We start from the raw sequence: 21,472 nt of genomic DNA, 5'->3' as shown, positions 1-21,472 counted from the left end.
GGCGGTGGAGTGGCTCAGAAGTTCAGATAGCATCTCTGCAGAACATGGATAGTTGGGACTGAAGTTCGGGGCAGCGGGAGAGGGAGTGTGGGGTCCGGGGCAGCGAGGAGAGGGAGTGTGGGGTCCGGGACAGCGAGGAGAGGGAGTGTGGGGCCAGGGGAGAGGGGCATAGGAGGGGGGGAGACATTGTAGTGAGGGGGCAGGCGAGGGAGTGCCGGGGGGGATAAGGCCTAGTGTGTGTGAAGTTGCGGGGAGGTTTACAATGTTTCTTATTTACAATGTTTCTTATTTAATGTCCCTTGTCTAGTCTGAAATAAAGTTCATTATTGGATCAGAAGAAATATAATTGTGTGTGTTATATGATTATATACATTTATATAATTTTCATGTATGTGTGTTTATAAACATCTTATTCTTTAATGTTGGGACGACAGATGGCACAATGGGCTAAGTGTTCGGCTGGCGACCGGAAGGTGGCCGGTTCGAATCCCGCTTGGAGTGCATACTGTCGTTGTGTCCTTGGGCAAGACACTTCACCCACCTTTGCCTGTGTGTGAATGTGTGTGAATGTGTGTGAGTGATTGGTGGTGGTCGGAGGGGCCGTAGGCGCAGATTGGCAGCCACGCTTCCGTCAGTCTGCCCCAGGGCAGCTGTGGCTACAGAAGTAGCTTACCACCACCGAGTGTGACTGAGGAGTGAATGAATAATGCAATGTAAAGCGCCTTGAGTATTAGAAAGGCGCTATATAAATCCCATCCATTATTTAACAAGAATTAACAGAATTATGAACTAACAGAATTATGAATCTAACCTTATATCACACACAAATAGTTCCCCCGCAATGTCAATTACCCTGCGAGTCGGGTCGGTTTCGGTTACTACAAAATCAACTCAAACACTGCTTGTGAGCCATTTAAAAAGAAATGATTTAAAAAACATTAAAAAAGACAATTACCAGAGTCAAATTTTATTGTTGACAAGAAGTATGAACTGACAGATTTATGAATCTAACCCACACAAACTGTTGCCCCGCAACATTGATTACACTGCGAGTCGGGTCGGGTCAGGTAGGCTCAGGTTACTAAAATGGGCGGGGAAAAATGCCCAGGATCCCCTCCATAGCGTACTACACGTCAGCCCATTGTATTTCGCAGGAGTAGCCTATCTTGCTCCGATCTTTGGTTGGGACCCTACAATCAGTCTGAAGAAGAGTCACAACCTGAAATGTCACCTATCCATGTTCTTTAAGGTCGAGGCAGGAACGAGCTACTGATTGGGGATGATCAGCCATGATCACATTGAATGGCGGTGCTGGCTCGAAGGGCCGAAATGGCCTACTCCTGCACCTATTGTCATTCAGGTCGAGGCTATGGGGAGAAGGCAGGAACAGGGTACTGATTGGGTCTTTTCTCACCTAAGTCTTAAATGGCCTCCCCTTTTTTCTAAGACTGTGGTCCCTGGCTCTGGGCTCACCCAACATTGGGAACATTTTTCATGCATCTAGCTTGTCCAGTCTTTTTATAATCTTTTATGTTTCTATAAGGTCCTTCCCCTCATCCTTCTAAACTCCAGTGAATACAAGCCTAGTCTTTTCAATCTTTCCTCATTTGACAGTCCCGCCATCCCAGGGATCAATCTTGTGAACCTACGCTGCACTGCCTCAATCACAAGGATGTCCTTCCTCAAATTAGGAGACCAAAACTGTACACAATAGTCCAGATGTGGTCTTACCAGAGCCCTATACAACTGTAAAAGACGGTTCAGTTGCCTGATAACAGCTGGGAAGAAACTGTCCCTGAATCTGGAGGTGTGCATTTTCACACTTCTGCAGGAAGGAACTGCAGATGCTGGTTTAAACCAAGGTAGACACAAAAAGCTGGAGTAACTCAACGGGTCAGACAGCATCTGTGGAGAAAAGGAATAGGTGACGTTTTTGGTCGAGACCCTTCTTCAGACTCAATAGGTGACGTTTCACGTAGAGACCCTTCTGCCGTCTGAAGAAGGGGTCCGACCCGCTGACTTACTCCAGTTTTTTGTGTCTATCTTCGGTCCACACTTCCGTATCTCTTGCTCCTCATATTCACTGCTTCGTTATATCAGTCCTCTGTGGTGTGGAAAGTAGTCACCATTTCCTCTATTACACAACAAAGTCTAAAGTTCAAAGAATCTTTCATTGACTGTAGAGTGTTGTGGGGAGACCCCCTGGAGGTGGTTGAGGAAATGTAGTTACCAGAATGTGAACATTTTATTTTTAAGTGATAATAAAGCTGTCCTGAACTACTAGCCACCTCATTGGTGACCCTAGGGCTACTCTTGATCGGACTTTGCTGGCTTTACCTTGCACTAAACGTAATTCAATTATTCCAGATTCAAGAGATTCAAGATTCAAGAGTCCCAGATAGGACAATGAAATTCTTGCTTTGCTTCAGCACAACAGAATATTGTAGGCATAAATAAATACAGAACAGATCAGTGTGTCCATATACCATTGAATATAAATACACACATAAATAAGCATATAAAGTTCAAATTTTTGTTTGAGTTGAGTTTAATAATAATAATAAAAATAATGGATGGGATTTATATAGCGCCTTTCTAATACTCAAGGCGCTTTACATCGCATTATTCATTCACTCCTCAGTCACACTCGGTGGTGGTAAGCTACTTCTGTAGCCACAGCTGCCCAGGGGCAGACTGACGGAAGCGTGGCTGCCAATCTGCGCCTACGGCCCCTCCGACCACCACCACTCACTCACACACATTCACACACATTCACACACAGGCAAAGGTGGGTGAAGTGTCTTGCCCAAGGACACAACGACAGTATGCACTCCAAGCGGGATTCGAACCGGCCACCTTCCGGTCGCCAGCCGAACACTTAGCCCATTGTGCCATCTGTCGTCCCGATAGTCTGATGGCTGTGGGAAAGAAGCTGTTCCTGAACCTGGATGTTGCAGATTTCAGGCTCCTGTACCTTCTACCTGATGGCAGCGGAGAAATGAGTGAGTGGCCAGGATGGTGTAGGTCCTTGATGATGCTGCCAGCCTTTTTGAGGCAGCGACTGTGGTAGATCCCCTCGATGGTGGGGAGGTCAGAGCCGATGATGGACTGGGCAGTGTTTACAACGTATCGTTATCATGCATCTCGTATTTCTCTTGGGCAGCTTACCGCCCAGTGGTACGAATATTGATTTCTCTCACTTCGGGTAGCCCCGGCATTGATAGAATCTGCTCTTAAAAGAATCCAGCAATTTTTTTAAGGAATGCATTGTTTTAAACTGTTCTACACGGCCATCGTAGAGTCTGTCCTTACTTCTCCATCATGGTCTGGTTTGGCTCGGCCACCAAGCGCGACACCTGGAGGCTGCAGCGAATCGTCCGATCAGCTGAGAAGGTTATTGGCTGCAACCTTCCCTCCATTGATGAACTGTACACTGCAAGGGCCAGGAAGCGAGTGGGCAAGATCATCTCTGACCCCTCTCACCCTGGCCACAAACTCTTTGAATCACTTCCCTCTGGAAGGCGACTCCGGACTGTCAAAGCTGCCACAACCAGACATAAAAGCAGTTTTTATCCACGAGTAGTTGCTCTACTCAACAGCCCCAAAAATCTGTAGCCTCCCTTTGATCTGGTATTTTGTTGGTTCACATGCTTGATCAATGGTGTTTTATCATTAATGTTTTATTATACATGAATGGAGAATCAAGGGACAGACGTTTAGGGGTAACATGAGGGGGAACTTCTTTACTCAGAGAGTGGTAGCTGTGTGGAATGAGCTTCCAGTGGAAGTGGTGGAGGCAGGTTCGATTTTATAATTTAAAAATAAATTGGATAGGTGTATGGACGGGAAAGGAATGGAGGGTTATGGTCTGAGTGCAGGTAGATGGGACTAGGGGAGAGTAAGTGTTTGGCACGGACTAGAAGGGCCGAGATGGCCTGTTTCCGTGCTGTAATTATTATATGGTTATATATGGCTATTATTATTGTTTAGTGTTTTCTGAGTCATTCGTAACTGTCACTGTATGTCATGTTGTTACTATTGGGACACAGCTACCAGCCTTGGAGGGCATCTACCACACACGGTGCCTCAGGAAGGCCGTCAGCATCCATAAAGTCTCCTCACACCCTTGTAATGGACTGTTCGAACTACTTCCCTCCGGCAGACGTTACAAGGCCTTCTACGCCCGAGCCTTCAGACTCAGGAACGGCTTCATTCCCAGAGCTATAGCGGCTCTGAACCGGCCCTGCCGAGTGCCCCCCACCCCCACGGACTGTCTCCCTCGGATGGTCACGTCACACAGACACATCTGCACTTTAGTCTGTTGAACTGTTTTTGACTGTTTTACTCAAGAAGGAACTGCAGATGCTGGAAAATCGAAGGGGCACAGAAATGCTGGAGAAACTCAGCGGGTGCAGCAGCATCTATGGAGCAAAGGAAATAGGCAACGTCTTTGAAGAAGGGTTTCGGCCCGAAACGTTACCTATTTCCTTCGCTCCATAGATGCTGCTGCACCCGCTGAGTTTCTCCAGCATTTTTGTGTACCTTTGACTGTTTTACTGTTCTTTTTACAATCCATGTTATCGGGATATCTAAATCTAAATTTTATTAGTTATTTATGTTATGACATCGGTTGGAAGCTGCAGACCAAATCTCGTTGCTCTTATGTGCAATGACAATAAAATATATTATTATTATTATTATTATTATTATTATTGTGGGCGGAGCACCAAGGCAAATTCCTTGTATGTGAATACGTGGCCAATAAACTTATTTACTTACTTGAAACGTCCAACTCCAGTATGAAGTCTATATTATATTATATATTATATATATTCTGTTGTGCTGCAACAAGTAAGAATTTCATTGTCCTATCTGGGACATATGACAATAATAAAACGCTTCGGATGATAGCTAAAATAAAACAATTCCTCCAGTTTGATGACCTGGAAAAGATCATCCACACATTCATCTCCTCCCGCCTAGATTACTGCAACTCCCTTTACACTGGCATCAGCCAATCCTCCCTGTCCCGCCTGCAACTGGTCCAAAACGCCGCAGTGTGCGAGACTCCTGACGGGCACCCGAAAAAGGGACCACATCATCACCCCGATCCTGGCGAAACTCTCTCCACTGGCTCCTTGTGCGGTTCCGTATACATTTCAAGATCCTCCTCCATGTCTACAAAGCCCTCAATGGGCTTGCCCTGCCCCCACCTACATAAAAAGTCTTCTCACCCACCACTCCACCTCCAGGCCCCTCAGATCGGCCGACTTGGGGCTGCTGAATATCCCACGGTCTAGGCATAAGCTCAGGGGCGATCGGGCCTTTGTGGTTGCAGCTCCTAGACTGTGGAACAGCATCCCCCTTTCCCATCAGAACTGCCCCCTCCATCGACTCTTTTAAGTCAAGACTAAAGACTTATCTATAGGGAGGTTTCACGGCAGTCGGGTCACGACCCTTGACCTGTTGCTAGGCTACTCAGTGGATAAGCTTTTCCCACTGAGAGTAGGGAAGATTCAAACAAGGGGACATGACTTGAGAATTAAGGGACAGAAGTTTAGGGGTAACATGAGGGGGAACTTCTTTACTCAGAGAGTGGTGGCTGTGTGGAATGAGCTTCCAGTGAAGGTGGTGGAGGCAGGTTCGTTTTTATCATTTAAAAATAAATTGGATAGTTATATGGACGGGAAAGGAATGGAGGGTTATGGTCTGAGCGCAGGTATATGGGACTAGGGGAGAATACGTGTTCGGCACGGACTAGAAGGGTTGAGATGGCCTGTTTCCGTGCTGTAATTGTTATATGGTTATATGGTTAAATGGATTACATGCGATGAACTGCAGGTAGGCACTTACCATTGATGGTAATTGATGGACAACAGATGGCACAATGGGCTAAGTGTTCGGCTGGCAACCGGAAGGTAGCCGGTTCGAATCCCGCTTGGAGTGCATACTGTCGTTGTGTCCTTGGGCAAGACACTTCACCCACCTTTGCCTGTGTGTGAATGTGTGTGAGTGACTGGTGGTGGTCGGAGGGGCCGTAGGCGCAGAATGGCAGCCACACTACCGTCAGTCTGCCCCAGGGCAGCTGTGGCTACAGAAGTAGCTTACCACCACCGAGTGTGACTGAAATTGTCAATTTTTGCGCTGTAAATAATAATGGAAATCGGGATAAGTGTGTGAGACATTTAGCATACTTCAGAATTCCAAAAGTGAGGAGAAATGACGGTAGATAAAAACGAGAGCTGAAGGGACAACAACAACCAGAGTGCTTGGCGTACATTGGCCGTTTGCTCACTGCATTTCATCAACAGCAAGGCATTATTTGTGTTTTTTCTTGATTCCTTTGGCATCTAAAAAGTTTCAGAAGTGATAAATCTGGCTGTAATTTTTTTAAATCGCCCATGGTTCTCGTGGGTTTTTACATACAAAATGAAAACGCATCTGAAGAAAAATTTACTGCCAGATTTATCACTTCTAAATTTAAATTTAAATTTCTTTATTTATATAGCACATTTTTAGTCAACTTGCATTGACCCCAAAGTGCTTCACATTATTACATCCACACACACAGGCAAAGGTGGGTGAAGTGTCTTGCCCAAGGACACACACAGGCAAAGGTGGGTGAAGTGTCTTGCCCAAGGACACAACGACAGTATGCACTCCAAGCGGGATTCAAACCAGCTACCTTCCGGTTGCCAGCCGAACACTTAGCCCATTGTGCCATCTGAGAATTTTTAGATACCAAAGGAATCAAGAAAAAACACAAATAATGCCTGAAGAAGGGTTCAGTCTGGAGAAGGGTTTCGGCCCAAAACATCACCTATTTCCTTCGCTCCATAGATGCCGCTGCACCCGCTGAGTTTCTCCAGCATTTTTGTGTACCTTCGATCTTCCAGCATCTGCAGTTCCTTCTTGAACACAAATAATGCCTTACTTGATGAAATGCAGTGAGCAAACGCTCTAATTCCCAATATTTTCAATGTTCACCAAGCACTTTAGCTGCTGTTGTCCCTTCAGTTCTCGCTTCTCTTTACCTTCATTTCGCTTCACGTTTGGAATTCTAAAGTTGGGTATGTGCCTCTCACACTTACCCCGACTCCCACAATTTTTTTCAGCGCAAAAATTCAACATTTTGGAGGTTTTTAACAGGTAGGAAAGTACGCGTTTCTAGCATTGATAACATATACCGGAAGTGACGGATGTCCTCCAGTTGGATTTAGTGGCTCCGTGCGTCGAGCCCTATGACCCAGTGACCTTTCGTGCAACCCCCTGTTAGAAATTTTCCAACAGACTATTACAAAAACGGAGGTAGAAACTGAATGAACTTTATTGAGAGAGAGAGTCACACAGAGCCCAAGTGTCCGTGGGAGTCCCCTCTCTCGATAAAGTCCGTTCAGATTCTACCCCCGTTTTTGTAATAGTCTTTGTTGGAAAATTTCGAGCATAATTGGCCCCACGTTGGGCGCCAATTATGTTCGAAATTTTCCAACAAAGACCATTACAAAACGGAGGTAGAATCTGAACGAACTTTATTGAGAGAGAGAGTCACACAGAGTCCAAGTGTCCGTGGTAGTCTTCTCTGAGCTAATTCTACTTCTTCTTCTTTGGAGTTTTACAGCAGCCGGCATCCACAATGTTGCATTGCTGCCACCTTCTGGCTTCATTCCACAGTACTCATGTCTTTATATTAGATCCTTTTTATAAGCCCAGAGGCCCTCAAGAAATCAAACAACAACTTTATTCCTTTTCCTTTCCCTCCACCATATAACCATATAACCATATAACAATTACAGCACGGAAACAGGCCATCTCGGCCCTACAAGTCTGTGCCGAACAACTTTTTTCCCTTAGTCCCACCTGCCTGCACTCATACCATAACCCTCCATTCCCTTCTCATCCATATGCCTATCCAATTTATTTTTAAATGATACCAACGAACCTGCCGCCACCACTTCCACGGGAAGCTCATTCCACACCGCTACCACTCTCTGAGTAAAGAAGTTCCCCCTCATGTTACCCCTAAACTTCTGTCCCTTAATTCTGAAGTCATGTCCTCTTGTTTGAATCTGCCCTATTCTCAAAGGGAAAAGCTTGATCACATCAACTCTGTCTATCCCTCTCATCATTTTAAAGACCTCTATCAAGTCCCCCCTTAACCTCCTGCGCTCCAGAGAATAAAGACCTAACTTATTCAACCTATCTCTGTAACTTAGTTGTTGAAACCCAGGCAACATTCTAGTAAATCTCCTCTGTACTCTCTCTATTTTGTTGACATCCTTCCTATAATTGGGCGACCAAAATTGTACACCATACTCCAGATTTGGTCTCACCAATGCCTTGTACAATTTTAACATTACATCCCAGCTTCTATACTCACACACTCTAGAATGTTCTTTACTGACATTTCTGTCAATCCAATTTTCCTCATTTCAATGATCATAAATCCTCTTTCTGTCTCATATCTCCTACATGCAACTAGGGCATGCTGAACTGTTTCTAGTTGATGGCATTCCTCACACTGCCCAGTAGGGTGTTTTCCCAATATTTTTAATGTGCTGTTCAGGTGAGCGTGTCCTATCCTCAATCTTGTTAATACTACCTGAAAACCATCTCTTTTATACATTGATTTAGACAAAAAAGCATCCAGACACATGGTAATGAACAAGGACACTCAGAATTCAAAGGAAATAACATTTAACTGGGGAAAGTTACACCGGAGCAAGATTAGCCGTTCTGCAAGTTCTGTGATAGACTCTTAATCTCTTGACCGGGACCTGTCAACCTGACCTCCGCCATTTCCGCCACCTCCAACGTGACCCCACCACTCGCCACATCTTCCCATCTCCCCCCATGTCTGCCTTCCGCAAAGACCGCTCCCTCCGCAACTCCCTCGTCAATTCTTCCCTTCCCTCCCGCACCACCCCCTCCCCGGGCACTTTCCGTTGCAACCACAAGAAATGCAACACCTGTCCCTTCACCTCCCCCCTCGACTCCATTCAAGGACCCAAGCAGTCGTTCCAGGTGCGACAAAGGTTCACCTGTATCTCCTCCAACCTCATCTACTGCATCCGCTGCTCTAGATGTCAGCTGATTTACATCGGGGAGACTAAGCGTAGGTTGGGCGATCGTTTCGCCGAACACCTCCGCTCGGTCCGCAATAACCTACCTGAACTCCCGGTGGCTCAGCACTTCAACTCCCCCTCCCATTCCCAATCCGACCTCTCTGTCCTGGGTCTCCTCCATTGCCAGAGTGAGCAACAGCGGAAATTGGAGGAACAGCACCTCATATTCCGTCTGGGGACCTTGCGTCCGGATGGCATTAACATTGAATTCTCCCAATTTTGCTAGCCCTTGCTGTCTCCTCCCCTTCCTTAACCCTCTAGCTGTCTCCTCCCACCCTCCCATCCGCCCGCCCTCGGGCTCCTCCTCCTCCCCTTTTCCTTCCTTCTCCCCCCCCACCCCCCATCAGTCTGAAGAAGAGTTTCGGCCCGAAACGTCGCCTATTTCCTTCGCTTTATAGATGCTGCTGCACCCGCTGAGTTTCCCCAGCAATTTTGTGTACCTTATGTATGTAGTTTGTTTTGTTGTGCTATTCTTATAACAAATGTAAAGCAATTTGGCCAACGAGAGTTGTTTTTTAAATGTGCTATAGAAATAAATGTGACTTGACTGACTTTTGACTCCAGGGAAGTGTAAAGAGGAGTCATCAACACTCTGTGTCTTTACTTCAGTTTATTCATATTGTACTTACATTACTGCACTAGCTGTACGTGGTCTGTCACGGGAACTAGAGAGAGAGATCAGTGGGTGGGGAGGTTGTAATTATACTTGTGATATGGGGAGTGGTTAGTAGTGGTGAGGTTACTATGTTAAAGGTGCATGCACATATCATCTACATCCTTCCCCTTAGAAACAAGAGACAACAAGATAGTGACAGGGCGACCACGTCTCATGCGCTACGAAGTTACGCAAAGTCGCCATAGCGGACGGGCGGCTTGACAACACGTCCCGACCGGGTTCGCATCTCGCCATCTCCCCTCCCTTGCAGGAGAAAGAGGAGCCGGCGCTGGGGCAGGAGACCGAACCGGGAACGGGGGACCCGGGAGGAGAGGGAGAAGACGGAGAAGGAGGAGGGGAAACAGGTCCCTTCACAACCACGCCGTCGTGCAGCACGAGCTCATCACGGACGAGGAAGTAGGGCACGGCGCCTGCCGGCAAAGCAGAGCGACAGCCTGGCCAGCCCTGCTGGATGACGGCAGCAAGCTGCTGCAGGGCAGGATCCTTGGCAGTGTGCTGGACCAGGGATTGCATTTGCTGTGAAGGCACAATATTTACATTGAGCACCATCAAGTCAGACAAGTGGCGATCGGTGGACGTTAGCGGTGTCGGCCACGAACATGTCCTTGCCCTTTGCGATAGACAATCTCGAACGTAAAACGTTGGAGCTGCAGCATCATGCGCTGCAACCGGGATGAGGCAACATGGATCGGCTTGTTGAGGATGGTGGCCAGCGGCTGGTGGTCGGTCTCGATCGTGAAGTTGTTGCCTAAGATGTAGTCCTTGAACTTGGAGCAGGCAAATACCACAGCCAGCAGCTCCTTCTCAATCTGAGCATAGCGCTGCTCGGCAGGGGTCATGGTGTGGGACGCGCAGGAAACAGGCAGCTGCAGGCCATCGTGGAGCTGTAGGCAAGCAGCACCAAGACCGAACTTGGAGGCGTCGCAGGTCGAACAGGACAATGGGACGCTCCAGGTCGAAAAATTTGAGCGTGGGGGTGCTGATCAGCCTGGATTTCAGGACGTCAAAAGCCCTCTGGTGTTGCGGGAACCAGGCCCAGGCAGTGTCCTTCTTAATCAATGCCCTCAGGGGCGCGCTCAGCTCGCTGAGGTCGGGGATGAACTTCCCCAGGTAATTAACCATGCCCGGGAAACGCTGCAGGCTGGGCACGTCAGTAGGGGGGGACATTCCGGAGACCGCAGACGTTTTCGGCGGGTCGGGCTTCAGCCCCGAGGCTGTAAAAACGTGGCCCACGTAAGTGACCTCCGGGACGCGGAAACGGCACTCCTTGGGGTTTAATTTGAGGTTGATCTTCCGGGCCCAGTCCAGGACTTGGCGGAGGTTGAAGTCGTGCTCAGCAACGTCCTTACCGTAGACCAGGATGTCGTCAACGATGATGGCACACGGTAGACCGGCAAACAGCTGCTCCATCGTCCGTTGGAACACCTCGCTGGCAGAGTTGATCCCGAATGGCATGCGGAGGAACCGGAACCTGCCGAAAGGGGTTGCTGAAAGTCGTCAGGTAAGAGGACCGCTCGTCAAGCAGTATCTGCCAGAAGGAACTCTTGGCATCGAGAACCGAGAAGACAGTGGCCGGGCCAACCTGTGCACCGACGTCCTCCACTGTTCTCATGGGGGTAGTGCGGGCGTTTGATGGCAAGGTTCAGGTCCTTGGGGTTGTTGCAAATGCGTATTTCGCTTTTATCCTTTCTCGCGGCAACAACCATGGTGGAGACCCACCGGGTGGGCTCGCTCACCTCTTTCAGGATGCCCATGGTAACCATGTTGTGGAGCGTTGACTCGACTTTGTCCTTCATGGCGAAGGAGACCCGGTGTGGCGGACGGATCACAGGCTCGACATTGAGGTCGACCACAATCTTGTAGCTGCAGGGCAGCTTGCCCAGCTCGTCGTCAAAACGGTCAGGATATTCGATCAGGGGGTCCATAAGGGTCTGCACCTGGTGGATGTCACGGTGGAAAGAGACCAGGCCCAGGTCTTGGCACGCTCGGATGCCCAACAGGGTGATGCAGTCATTATCTAGCAGGTAAAAAGTGAGGGGCCGAGTGGCCTTCAGTATCTTGCAGTGCAGGGTAGCCCTCCCCACAGGAACGAACACGCCTCCCCCGTAGGCATGCAAAAGGGAGCGATCAGGAGTAACTTGTTCATTAGTTCTTATCTTCCTGAAGAGGCTTGTTGACATTACATTTGAAAACGCCCCCGTGTCTACTCTTGCGGTGAAGGTCGAGTCATTCACAGTAACACGAACCGAAGGGTCCGTTATCCGAGCAGGTGCATCCAACAGTGAAAATATGCTGGCCTCCCCCTGGGAGGAACTGGAATCAGACATAGGGAGTTCGTCAGGCTGGTCCTGGGAACCAAGTGCGCTATCAGCTTGAACCAAATTGTTTAACATGCTCCGCTGAGTAGCGACAGGCTGCAGAGAAATGGTTTAATTTCCTGCAGAAGTTACACGTTTTGCCCAAGGCAGGGCACACATTGAATTGATGAGAGGCAAAGTTGCAATTGGGGCAATGCTGCGGGTTGCTTCCCCCTCGTGCAGGGGGCCGTCGTTGTCGTGGGGGGCCCGTGTTCCGCCGACGGCCAGCAACACTGGCAAAGTTAATGTCATGATCAGGCGGTGACATCGCCAAGGTGACAGCTTCGGCCACACGGGAGGCGTGCAGAGCCTCGTCCAAAGACAGGTCGGGCTTGCGCAGAAGTTCAGCCCTCAGCGTTACATCACGTAGACCATAAACCAGAATGTCCCGGGTCAATACATCGGGGGTCAGCGTGTCAAGGCGGCATCGCCTGGCCAGGTGTCGCAGCGCAGCGACATAATTATCAACGGATTCGCCAGGGTTCTGACGCCGACTGAACATTTTACAACGCTCTAAGATGCAGTTAGTGGGGATGTCGCACATCGCGGTAAACTTAGCCACTAGACATACCGGGTCCCGAGCATCTTCACCCGCAGCGTAGACGAACGATTCAGACCGTTCCAGGGCATCGGGACCAGCCAGGTCGAGGAGCAGAGAAGCCTTGGTCTCAGGGGTGGCGGCAGGATGAGCGATGGTGACATAGTGGTCGAAGTCACGTCTAAAGACATTCCACCGATGGGCAATGTCTGAATCGAAGACAAGCACATCGGGCTTGCGCCAAAAAGAGGCCATAACGAGGAAATAGAGAAAAGGAACAGGGAACTGGGTCAAAAGGAAATAAACACCGATAAACAGGAGGCGCAAGGGTACGATTTATGACACCATGTAAAGAGGAGTCATCAACACTCTGTGTCTTTACTTATTGTACTTGCATTACTGCACTAGCTGTACGTGGTCTGTCACAGGAACTAGAGAGAGATCAGTGGGTGGGGAGGTTGTAATTATACTTGTGATATGGGGAGTGGTTAGTAGTGGTGAGGTCACTATGTTAAAGATGCATGCACATATCATCTACAGGGAGGCCCAATAAGTGCCAGTGATTGAGGAAGGCAGTTTTAGAGAAGTCATTATCTGTTCTGATTCTGCACTTGTTCTTGAAACTTTAAGAGTAGGGAAATCTAAAGCTCGTCCTGACATTCTAAATGAAATCTTGAGTGTGTTTTCTAGAATTGGGTTTGCGTGTAACATCACTTTTTGCTGGGTTCCCGGGCATGCTGGGGTGAGGGGGAATGAGCAGGTGGACCTCATAGCAAAGGAGAGTTTAAGAAGAGAAATAGATATCCATGTATTATTGGGGAGAGTGGAACTGAGAGAAATAATTAAAGAGGGCTTAACAAAAGAATGGCAGAGAGGATGGGAAATGGAAGTCAGGGGTAGACACTACTTTTCTATACAATCTGAAGTTAGGAAAATATGTTTCTGCACATCTCTGTCCCGTAGGTAGATGCAGGAAGATTGCTCCCGATGTTGGGGAAGTCCAGGACAAGGGGTCACAGCTTAAGGATAAGGGGGAAATCCTTTAAAACCGAGATGAGAAGAACTTTTTTCACACAGAGAGTGGTGAATCTCTGGAACTCTCTGCCACAGAGGGTAGTCGAGGCCAGTTCATTGGCTATAGAGAACAGAGTACACTGGGGAAGCAAAATGTATTTCCAAGAAATGCCGCCAAATTCTTTAAAATTCTTTTAAAATACCTATTTATTATTTTATTAATAAGTGTGCATATGTGTTAATGGTTGTCGTGTTTGTATATTTTTCTTAACCGGAGGAGATGTAATGGAATTTCGTTGGACAGTATTGTGCAATGACAATAAACGTATTCATTCATTCATTCATTCATTCATTCATTCATTCATTCATTCATTCATTCATTCATTCATATATTTAAGAGGGAGTTAGATGTGGCCCTTGTGGCTAAGGGGATCAGAGGGTGTGGAGAGAAGGTACACAAAATTGCTGGAGAAACTCAGCGGGTGCAGCAGCATCTATGGAGTGAAGGAAATAGGTGTGGAGAGAAGGCAGGTACGGGATACTGAGTTGGATGATCAGCCATGATCATATTGAATGGCGGTGCAGGCTCGAAGGGCCGAATGGCCTACTCCTGCACCTAATTTCTATGTTTCTATGTAGGGACTCAGTTAAACTGTGTAGCTTGAGGTTGGGACACTGTGGGTTAAATTATGTTTCTGGCTTGTGTGAATGTGGGAGTAATGAGACAGTTAAGCATGTTTTCCTAGAATGTAAAAAGTATAGGGTAGAAAGAAAAGTATTGTTTGTTAGACTGACAGGACTTGGAGTTGAGGCTTTTTCTGTTTCATCTTTGTTTGGAGACAGTGAGAAACATCAACTGATACCCAGGGTACACAAAACTGCTGGAGAAACTCAGCGGGTGCAGCAGCATCTATGGAGCGAAGGAAATAGGCGACGTTTCGGGCCGAAACCCTTCTTCAGACGATGCTGCTGCACCCGCTGAGTTTCTCCAGCAATTTTGTGTACCTTCGATCTTCCAGCACCTGCAGTTCCTTCTTGAACACAACTGATATCCAGGGCTGGTACACAAAATTGCTGGGGAAACTCAGCGGGTGCAGCAGCATCTATGGAGCGAAGGAAATAGGCAACGTTTCGGGCCGAAACCCTTCTTCAGACTGATGGGGGGTGGGGGGGGGAGAAAGAAGGAAAGGGGAGGAGGAGGAGGAGCCCGAGGGCGGGCGGATGGGAGGGTTGGAGGAGACAGCTAGAGGGTTAAGGAAGGGGAGGAGACAGCAAGGGCTAGCAAAATTGGGAGAATTCAATGTTAATGCCATACGGACGCAAGGTCCCCAGACAGAATATGAGGTGCTGTTCCTCCAATTTCCGCTGTTGCTCACTCTGGCAATGGAGGAGACCCAGGACAGAGAGGTCGGATTGGGAATGGGAGGGGGAGTTGAAGTGCTGAGCCACCGGGAGTTCAGGTAGGTTATTGCGGACTGAGCAGAGGTGTTCGGCGAAACGATCGCCCAACCTACGCTTGGTCTCCCCGATGTAAATCAGCTGACATCTAGAGCAGCGGATGCAGTAGATGAGGTTGGAGGAGATACAGGTGAACCTTTGTCGCACCTGGAACGACTGCTTGGGTCCTTGAATGGAGTCGAGGGGGGAGGTGAAGGGACAGGTGTTGCATTTCTTGCGGTTGCAACGGAAAGTGCCCGGGGAGGGGGTGGTGCGGGAGGGAAGGGAAGAATTGACGAGGGAGTTGCGGAGGGAGCGGTCTTTGCGGAAGGCAGACATGGGGGGAGATGGGAAGATGTGGCGAGTGGTGGGGTCACGTTGGAGGTGGCGGAAATGGCGGAGGATTATGTGTTGTATTTGCCGGCTGGTGGGGTGAAAGGTGAGGACCAGAGGGACTCTGCCTTTGTTGCGAGTGCGGGGATGGGGAGAGAGAGCAGTGTTACGGGGTATGGATGAGACCCTGGTGTGAGCCTCATCTATGGTAGCGGAGGGGAATCCCCGTTCCCTGAAGAACGAGGACATTTCCGATGCCCTGGTATGGAATAGGAGCAGGGAGGGTCTACTGCAGTTGTACAGGGTCTTGGTGAGACCACACCTGGAGTATTGCGTACAGTTTTGGTCTCCAAATCTGAGGAAGGACATTATTGCCATAGAGGGAGTGCAGAGAAGGTTCACCAGACTGATTCCTGGGATGTCAGGACTGTCTTATGAAGAAAGACTGGATAGACTTGGTTTATACTCTCTAGAATTTAGGAGATTGAGAGGGGATCTTATAGAAACTTACAAAATTCTTAAGGGGTTGGGCAGGCTAGATGCAGGAAGATTGCTCCCGATGTTGGGGAAGTCCAGGACAAGGGGTCACAGCTTAAGGATAAGGGGGAAATCCTTTAAAACCGAGATGAGAAGAACTTTTTTCACACAGAGAGTGGTGAATCTCTGGAACTCCCTGCCACAGAGGGTAGTCGAGGCCACAGTTCATTGGCTATATTTAAGAGGGAGTTAGATGTGGCCCTTGTGGCTAAAGGGATCAGAGGGTATGGAGGTACAGGATACTGAGTTGGATGATCAGCCATGATCATATTGAATGGCGGTGCAGGCTCGAAGGGCCGAATGGCCTACTCCTGCACCTATTTTCTATGTTTCTATGTTTCTATCCAGGGCTGTTCTTTAATTCCTGCAAGTTACAGGACTGTATGTAAGAATGTAGTTCAGACTTTGACCTGTGGGGGGCAGTAATACGCTTAGCAGCGTCTACACTGCCGGAATCCTACAAGAAGAAGAAGTAGTAGAATAAGTGCCAGCAAGTTTGTATGAGGGGAGGGAGATCCCCAGCAGGTTTGGTTGCGCCGTAGCGACGGGCCTCCATTTTGTCCGAGCTGCAGCGGCCTCGAGTTTTTCCTCCCCGGCCCCCGACCCATCGACTCCTCGGCAGCCCGGAGCGGCGGCGGCAGCGGCAGCGACCCGCCGGCGAATGCACCTCCTCCTCCAGCGGCGGCGGAGGACGAGAGGAGGCGACGATGGCCGCCGCTGTCAACCCGGGTGAGTGGCTTCCTCAAAATCGAGGCCCAGGCTGCAAGCCAACGTGTAGGCCTCGATCTCCCTTCCACCGCCAATAGGAGTGGAAATACCGATGCATTTAGACTGGGTGCAACACCAATGCTTTAAATATAACCTTGCAGTTGTCGTGGTCGACAATAGTCGGCGTTATTACGTCTCTTTTGGCATGTTTTCATCCTTCTCCCTTTACAATGGGGAATTCCTATGTAAACATGTCACGCTGGGGTTCTGCCCCCCGCCAGACAGGGTCAAAAATCCTATATCAGAGCTTTGACCCTCTATAATCTTTGGACAGGGTGGTGTTGCCATTTCTCATAAGTATGTGAGTTATAGGAGCAGAATTGGGCCATTCAAGTCAAGTCAAGAGAGTTTTATTGTCATGTTTCCCAGATAGGACAATGAAATTCAAGAGACAGAGTTAGATTTAGCTCTTAGGGGTAACATGAGGGGGGAACTTCTTTACTCAGAGAGTGGTAGCTGTGTGTGGAATGAGCTTCCAGTGGAATTGGTGAAGGCAGGTTCGATGTTATCATTTAATAATAATAATAATAATAATAAACTTTATTTAGAAAGCGCTTTAAACAACCGCAGTTGCCACAAAGTGCTGGACATGAGAACTCATGGACAAAAAGTTATTACAAACCATTAAAAACCGTAAAACGAAGGACTAAAAACAGTAAAAAACCGTAAAACGAAGGACTAAAAACAGTAAAAAATTAAAAGACATTAAAAGCACTAAGAACAGGAGCAATGTCTCGGCCAGTGTCGAAAGCCAGAGAATAAAAATGAGTTTTTAGGGAGGATTTGAAGATGGACAGTGAGGGGGCCTGTCTGATGTGCAACGGCAAGGTGTTCCAAAGTGCCGGAGCAGCAACAGAAAAGGCTCTATAATAATAATAATAATAATGGATGGGATTTATATAGCGCCTTTCTAATACTCAAGGCGCTTTACATCGCATTATTCATTCACTCCTCAGTCACACTCGGTGGTGGTAAGCTACTTCTGTAGCCACAGCTGCCCTGGGGCAGACTGACGGAAGCGTGGCTGCCAATCTGCGCCTAAGGCCCCTCCGACCACCACCACTCACTCACACACATTCACACACAGGCAAAGGTGGGTGAAGTGTCTTGCCCAAGGACACAACGACAGTATGCACTCCAAGCGGGATTCGAACCGGCTACCTTCCGGTTGCCAGCCGAACACTTAGCCCATTGTGCCATCTGTCGTCCCACAAAAGCTCTATCCCCTCTGAGCTTCTGCTTAGACCTCGGTACCTCAAGGAGCAGCTGATCAGCTGACCTGAGGCACCGGGCAGGAGCATATAGGTGGAGCAGCTCAGAGAGGTAAGGCGGGGCGAGCCCATTCAACGATTTGAAAACAAATAAAAGAATTTTAAAATAAATTGGATAGGTATATGGACGGGAAAGGAATAGAGGGTACACAAAAATGCTGGAGAAACTCAGCGGGTGCAGCAGCATCTATGGAGCGATGGAAATAGGCAACGCTTTGGGCCGAAACCCTTCTTCAGACTTCAGACTTCTTAAGGGGTTGGACAGGCTAGATGCAGGAAGATTATTCCCGATGTTGGGGAAGTCCAGAACTAGGGGTCACAATTTAAGGATAAGAGGGAAGTCTTTTAGGACCGAGATGAGAAAATCATTTTTTACACAGAGAGTGGTGAATCTGTGGAATTCTCTGCCACAGAAGGTAGTTGAGGCCAGTTCGTTGGCTATATTTAAGAGGGAGTTAGATGTGGCCCTTGTGGCTAAAGGGATCAGGGGTTATGGAGAGAAAGCAGGTACAGGATACTGAGTTGGATGATCAGCCATGATCATATTGAATGGCGGTGCAGGCTCGAAGGGCCGAATGGCCTACTCCTGCACCTATTTTCTATGTTTCAGTGAAAAGACTATGCATGATTACAATCGAACACACACACACACACTAGGGACTATTCACAATCAACAGCAGCCAAATTAACAGCCTACAAACTTGTGCGTCTTTGGAATGTGGGAGGAAACCGGAGCGCCCGGAGAAAACCCACACAGTCACTGGAAGAACTTGCAAACTCCATACAGACAGTACCCGTAGTCAGGATCGAACACGGGTCTCTGGTGCTGTAAGGGAGCAACTCTACCGCTGCGCCACCATGCATTTAAAAGGCATTTGGACACGTATACGGATTCAGAGAGATGTGGGCGAGGCGCGGAAAAATGAGACTAGCTTATACATGAAATGCTGGAGTAACTCCAGGGCGGCATGGTGGCGCAGCGGTAGAGTTGCTGCCTCACAGTGCCAGAGACCCGGGTTCCATCCTGACTTTGGGTGCTTGTCTGTGCGGAGTTTGTACGTTCTTCCCGTGACCTGCGAGGATTTTCTCCAAGATCTTCGGTTTCCTCCCACACTCCAAAGTTAATTGGCTTGGTGTAAATTATCCCTAGTGTGTTGTGTAGTGTCAGTGTGCTGGGATCGCTGTATCTCTAAACTAAACTACCTCAGTGGGACAGGCAGCATCTCTGGAGAGAAGGAATGGACGACGTCTCGGGTCAGGACCACTTCTTCAGTCTAGCTTAGACGGTCGGCACGGGTGAGTTGGGCCGAAGGGCCTGTCCCTGTGCTGTACGACTCTGTGGTTCTGTGTCTAAGTTCAGCAAACACACATCTCGTTTCCCCGCAGGGGAGCTGAAGGCACCGTTAAAATCGTTAAATATCAATGGGGGCTCTTGCTTTTGTTGTTTGAGACAAAAGTTTACTGATTTGATTCGTACTTTTTCTTTGGAAAGAAAGCTTCCCTGTTGTCGCTGTGGTAACAGTGGTCGGTCTTATAGAGAGTTTTGATCACAGTTCTGTTACCAAGGCAACCTACGTCTCCTAATTCAAGATAGGATGTGTGTAGTGGCGATGAGAAAACAAATTGTGGATGTTCAGACATTCACCCTCTGGCTCAGTTTCTCTGTGTCTGCTCCATCCTGAAACCATGTTCAGCTTGATTAATGCCCGAGTCCAGTTTAGAGATACAACAGGCCCTTCGAACCACTGAGTCCGCGCTGACCAGTGATCCCCGTACACTAGCACCATCCTACGCACACACTGGGGACAATTTACAACGACACCAAGCCAACTAGCCTACAAACCTGCATGCTTACTTTAATTGACTGATGAACAAGGACCTCCAGATCCCGTTGTACTTCCCCTTTTCCCAACTTGACACCATTTAGAAAATAAACTGCCTTCCTGTTTTTAAGCCGAGTTTAGTTTAGTTTAGAGCACGGAAAGAGGCCCTTCGGCTCATCGAGTCCACGCCGACCTGCCACTCGGAGTGGACTCGGTCTTTGGAGTGTGGGAGGAAACCGGAGCACCCGGAGAAAACCCACGCAGGTCTCGGGGAGAAGGTACAAACTCCATACAGACAGCACCCGTAGTCAGGGTCGAACCCGGTTCTCTGGCGCTGTGAGGCAGCAACTCTACCGCTGCGCCACCATGCCGCCGTTAAATGTTTTCATTTTCATTTTCTTTTTCCAGTTGTAGAGATGGCTTCGGAGATCGGGGGACCGCTGTCTGTGGCTGGAAGCGCTGGATCTGCGGCTCAAACCCAGGATAGTGGGGGCATCATGTCTCGAGCACCCAAGAGGCACCCAGGGTAAGGATATTTGGGTTCTTGGTTTCTTGGTCCTCCAAAATATTCCAAATGGAATTTAAACTGGAGGTGACCCTTCTTCGGAGTCGCTGAGGCAGATACGATGAAAGCATGTAACAGATATTTGGACAGGTACAGGGATAGGAAACTTTAGAGGGATACGGGCCAAACACGGGCAGGCGGGACAAGTGCAGGTCCTTCTGGAGTTTAGAAGGACGAGGTGGGACCTCATTGAAACTTACCTAATAGTGAAAGGCCTGGATAGAATGAATGTGGAGAGGGTGTTTACACTAGTGGGAGAGTCTAGGACCAGAGGGCACAGCATCAGAATAAAAGGACGTACCTTTAGGAAGGAGATGTGGAGGAATTTCTTCAGTCAGAGGGTGGCGAACCTGTGGAATTCATTATCACCGACAGCTGTGGAGGCCACAAGTCAATGGATAATTTTACGGCGGAGATTGACAGATTCTTGATTAGTGCGGGTGTCAGAGGTTATGGGGCGAAGGCAGGCGGGAGAGATAGGTCGGCCATGATTGAATGGTGGTGTAGACTTGATGTGCCGAATTCTGCTCCTAGAACTTATGAACTAGATGGTAAATGTTGGTCGGCATGGGCCGAGTTGGGCTGAAGGGCCTGTTTCTCTGCTTCATTCGGGAAGACAATAGACAATAGGTGCAGGAGTAGGCCATTCGGCCCTTCGAGCCAGCACCGCCATTCAATGAGATCATGGCTGATCATCCCCAATCAGTACCCTGTTCCTGCCTTCTCCTCATATCCCCTGACTCCGCTATCTTTAAGAACCCTATCTAGCTCTCTCTTGAAAGTATCCAGAGAACCGGCCTCCACCGCCCTCTGAGGCAGAGAATTCCACAGACTCACAACTCTCTGAGAAAAAGTGTTTCCTCCGTCTCCGTTCTAAATGGCGTTACCCCTTATTCTTCCTGTCCCCATTGAATGATTTGCATGGGTCAGTAGTAAGAATGCGCCCCAAGGAATTGGGTAGAACAGTTAGAACTCTTTTTTTAATGGTAGCTAGAACCCAAATGTTCTAGGGACGGCATGGTGGCGCAGCG

The 21,472-nt window shown here is 48.5% G+C and overlaps 1 protein-coding gene across 5 annotated transcripts in view; it reads left to right on the top strand.

The window, feature by feature from the left end:
- The window catches only part of LOC116968900 (aryl hydrocarbon receptor nuclear translocator-like), a 66,945-nt gene that overhangs the window by 250 nt on the left and 45,223 nt on the right, over positions 1-21,472 (top strand). For 4 of the 5 annotated variants that reach the window (XM_033015881.1, XM_033015882.1, XM_033015880.1 and 1 more), the window contains exons 1-2: positions 16,538-16,743; positions 20,285-20,402. In XM_033015881.1, coding sequence (XP_032871772.1) covers positions 16,722-16,743; positions 20,285-20,402 — 140 coding nt within the window. In that variant the 5' untranslated portion in view covers positions 16,538-16,721. Of the gene's footprint in view, positions 1-16,537; positions 16,744-20,284; positions 20,403-21,472 lie in introns of those variants that run through there. The other variant, XM_033015883.1, reaches the window with a different exon arrangement.

The sequence above is a fragment of the Amblyraja radiata genome, chromosome 47 (genome assembly GCF_010909765.2).
Source record: "Amblyraja radiata isolate CabotCenter1 chromosome 47, sAmbRad1.1.pri, whole genome shotgun sequence".
In the NCBI taxonomy this organism is placed as follows: domain Eukaryota; kingdom Metazoa; phylum Chordata; class Chondrichthyes; order Rajiformes; family Rajidae; genus Amblyraja; species Amblyraja radiata.
Note: the sequence above shows the minus strand (reverse complement) of the source record. Positions and strands in the feature narration are given on the sequence as shown.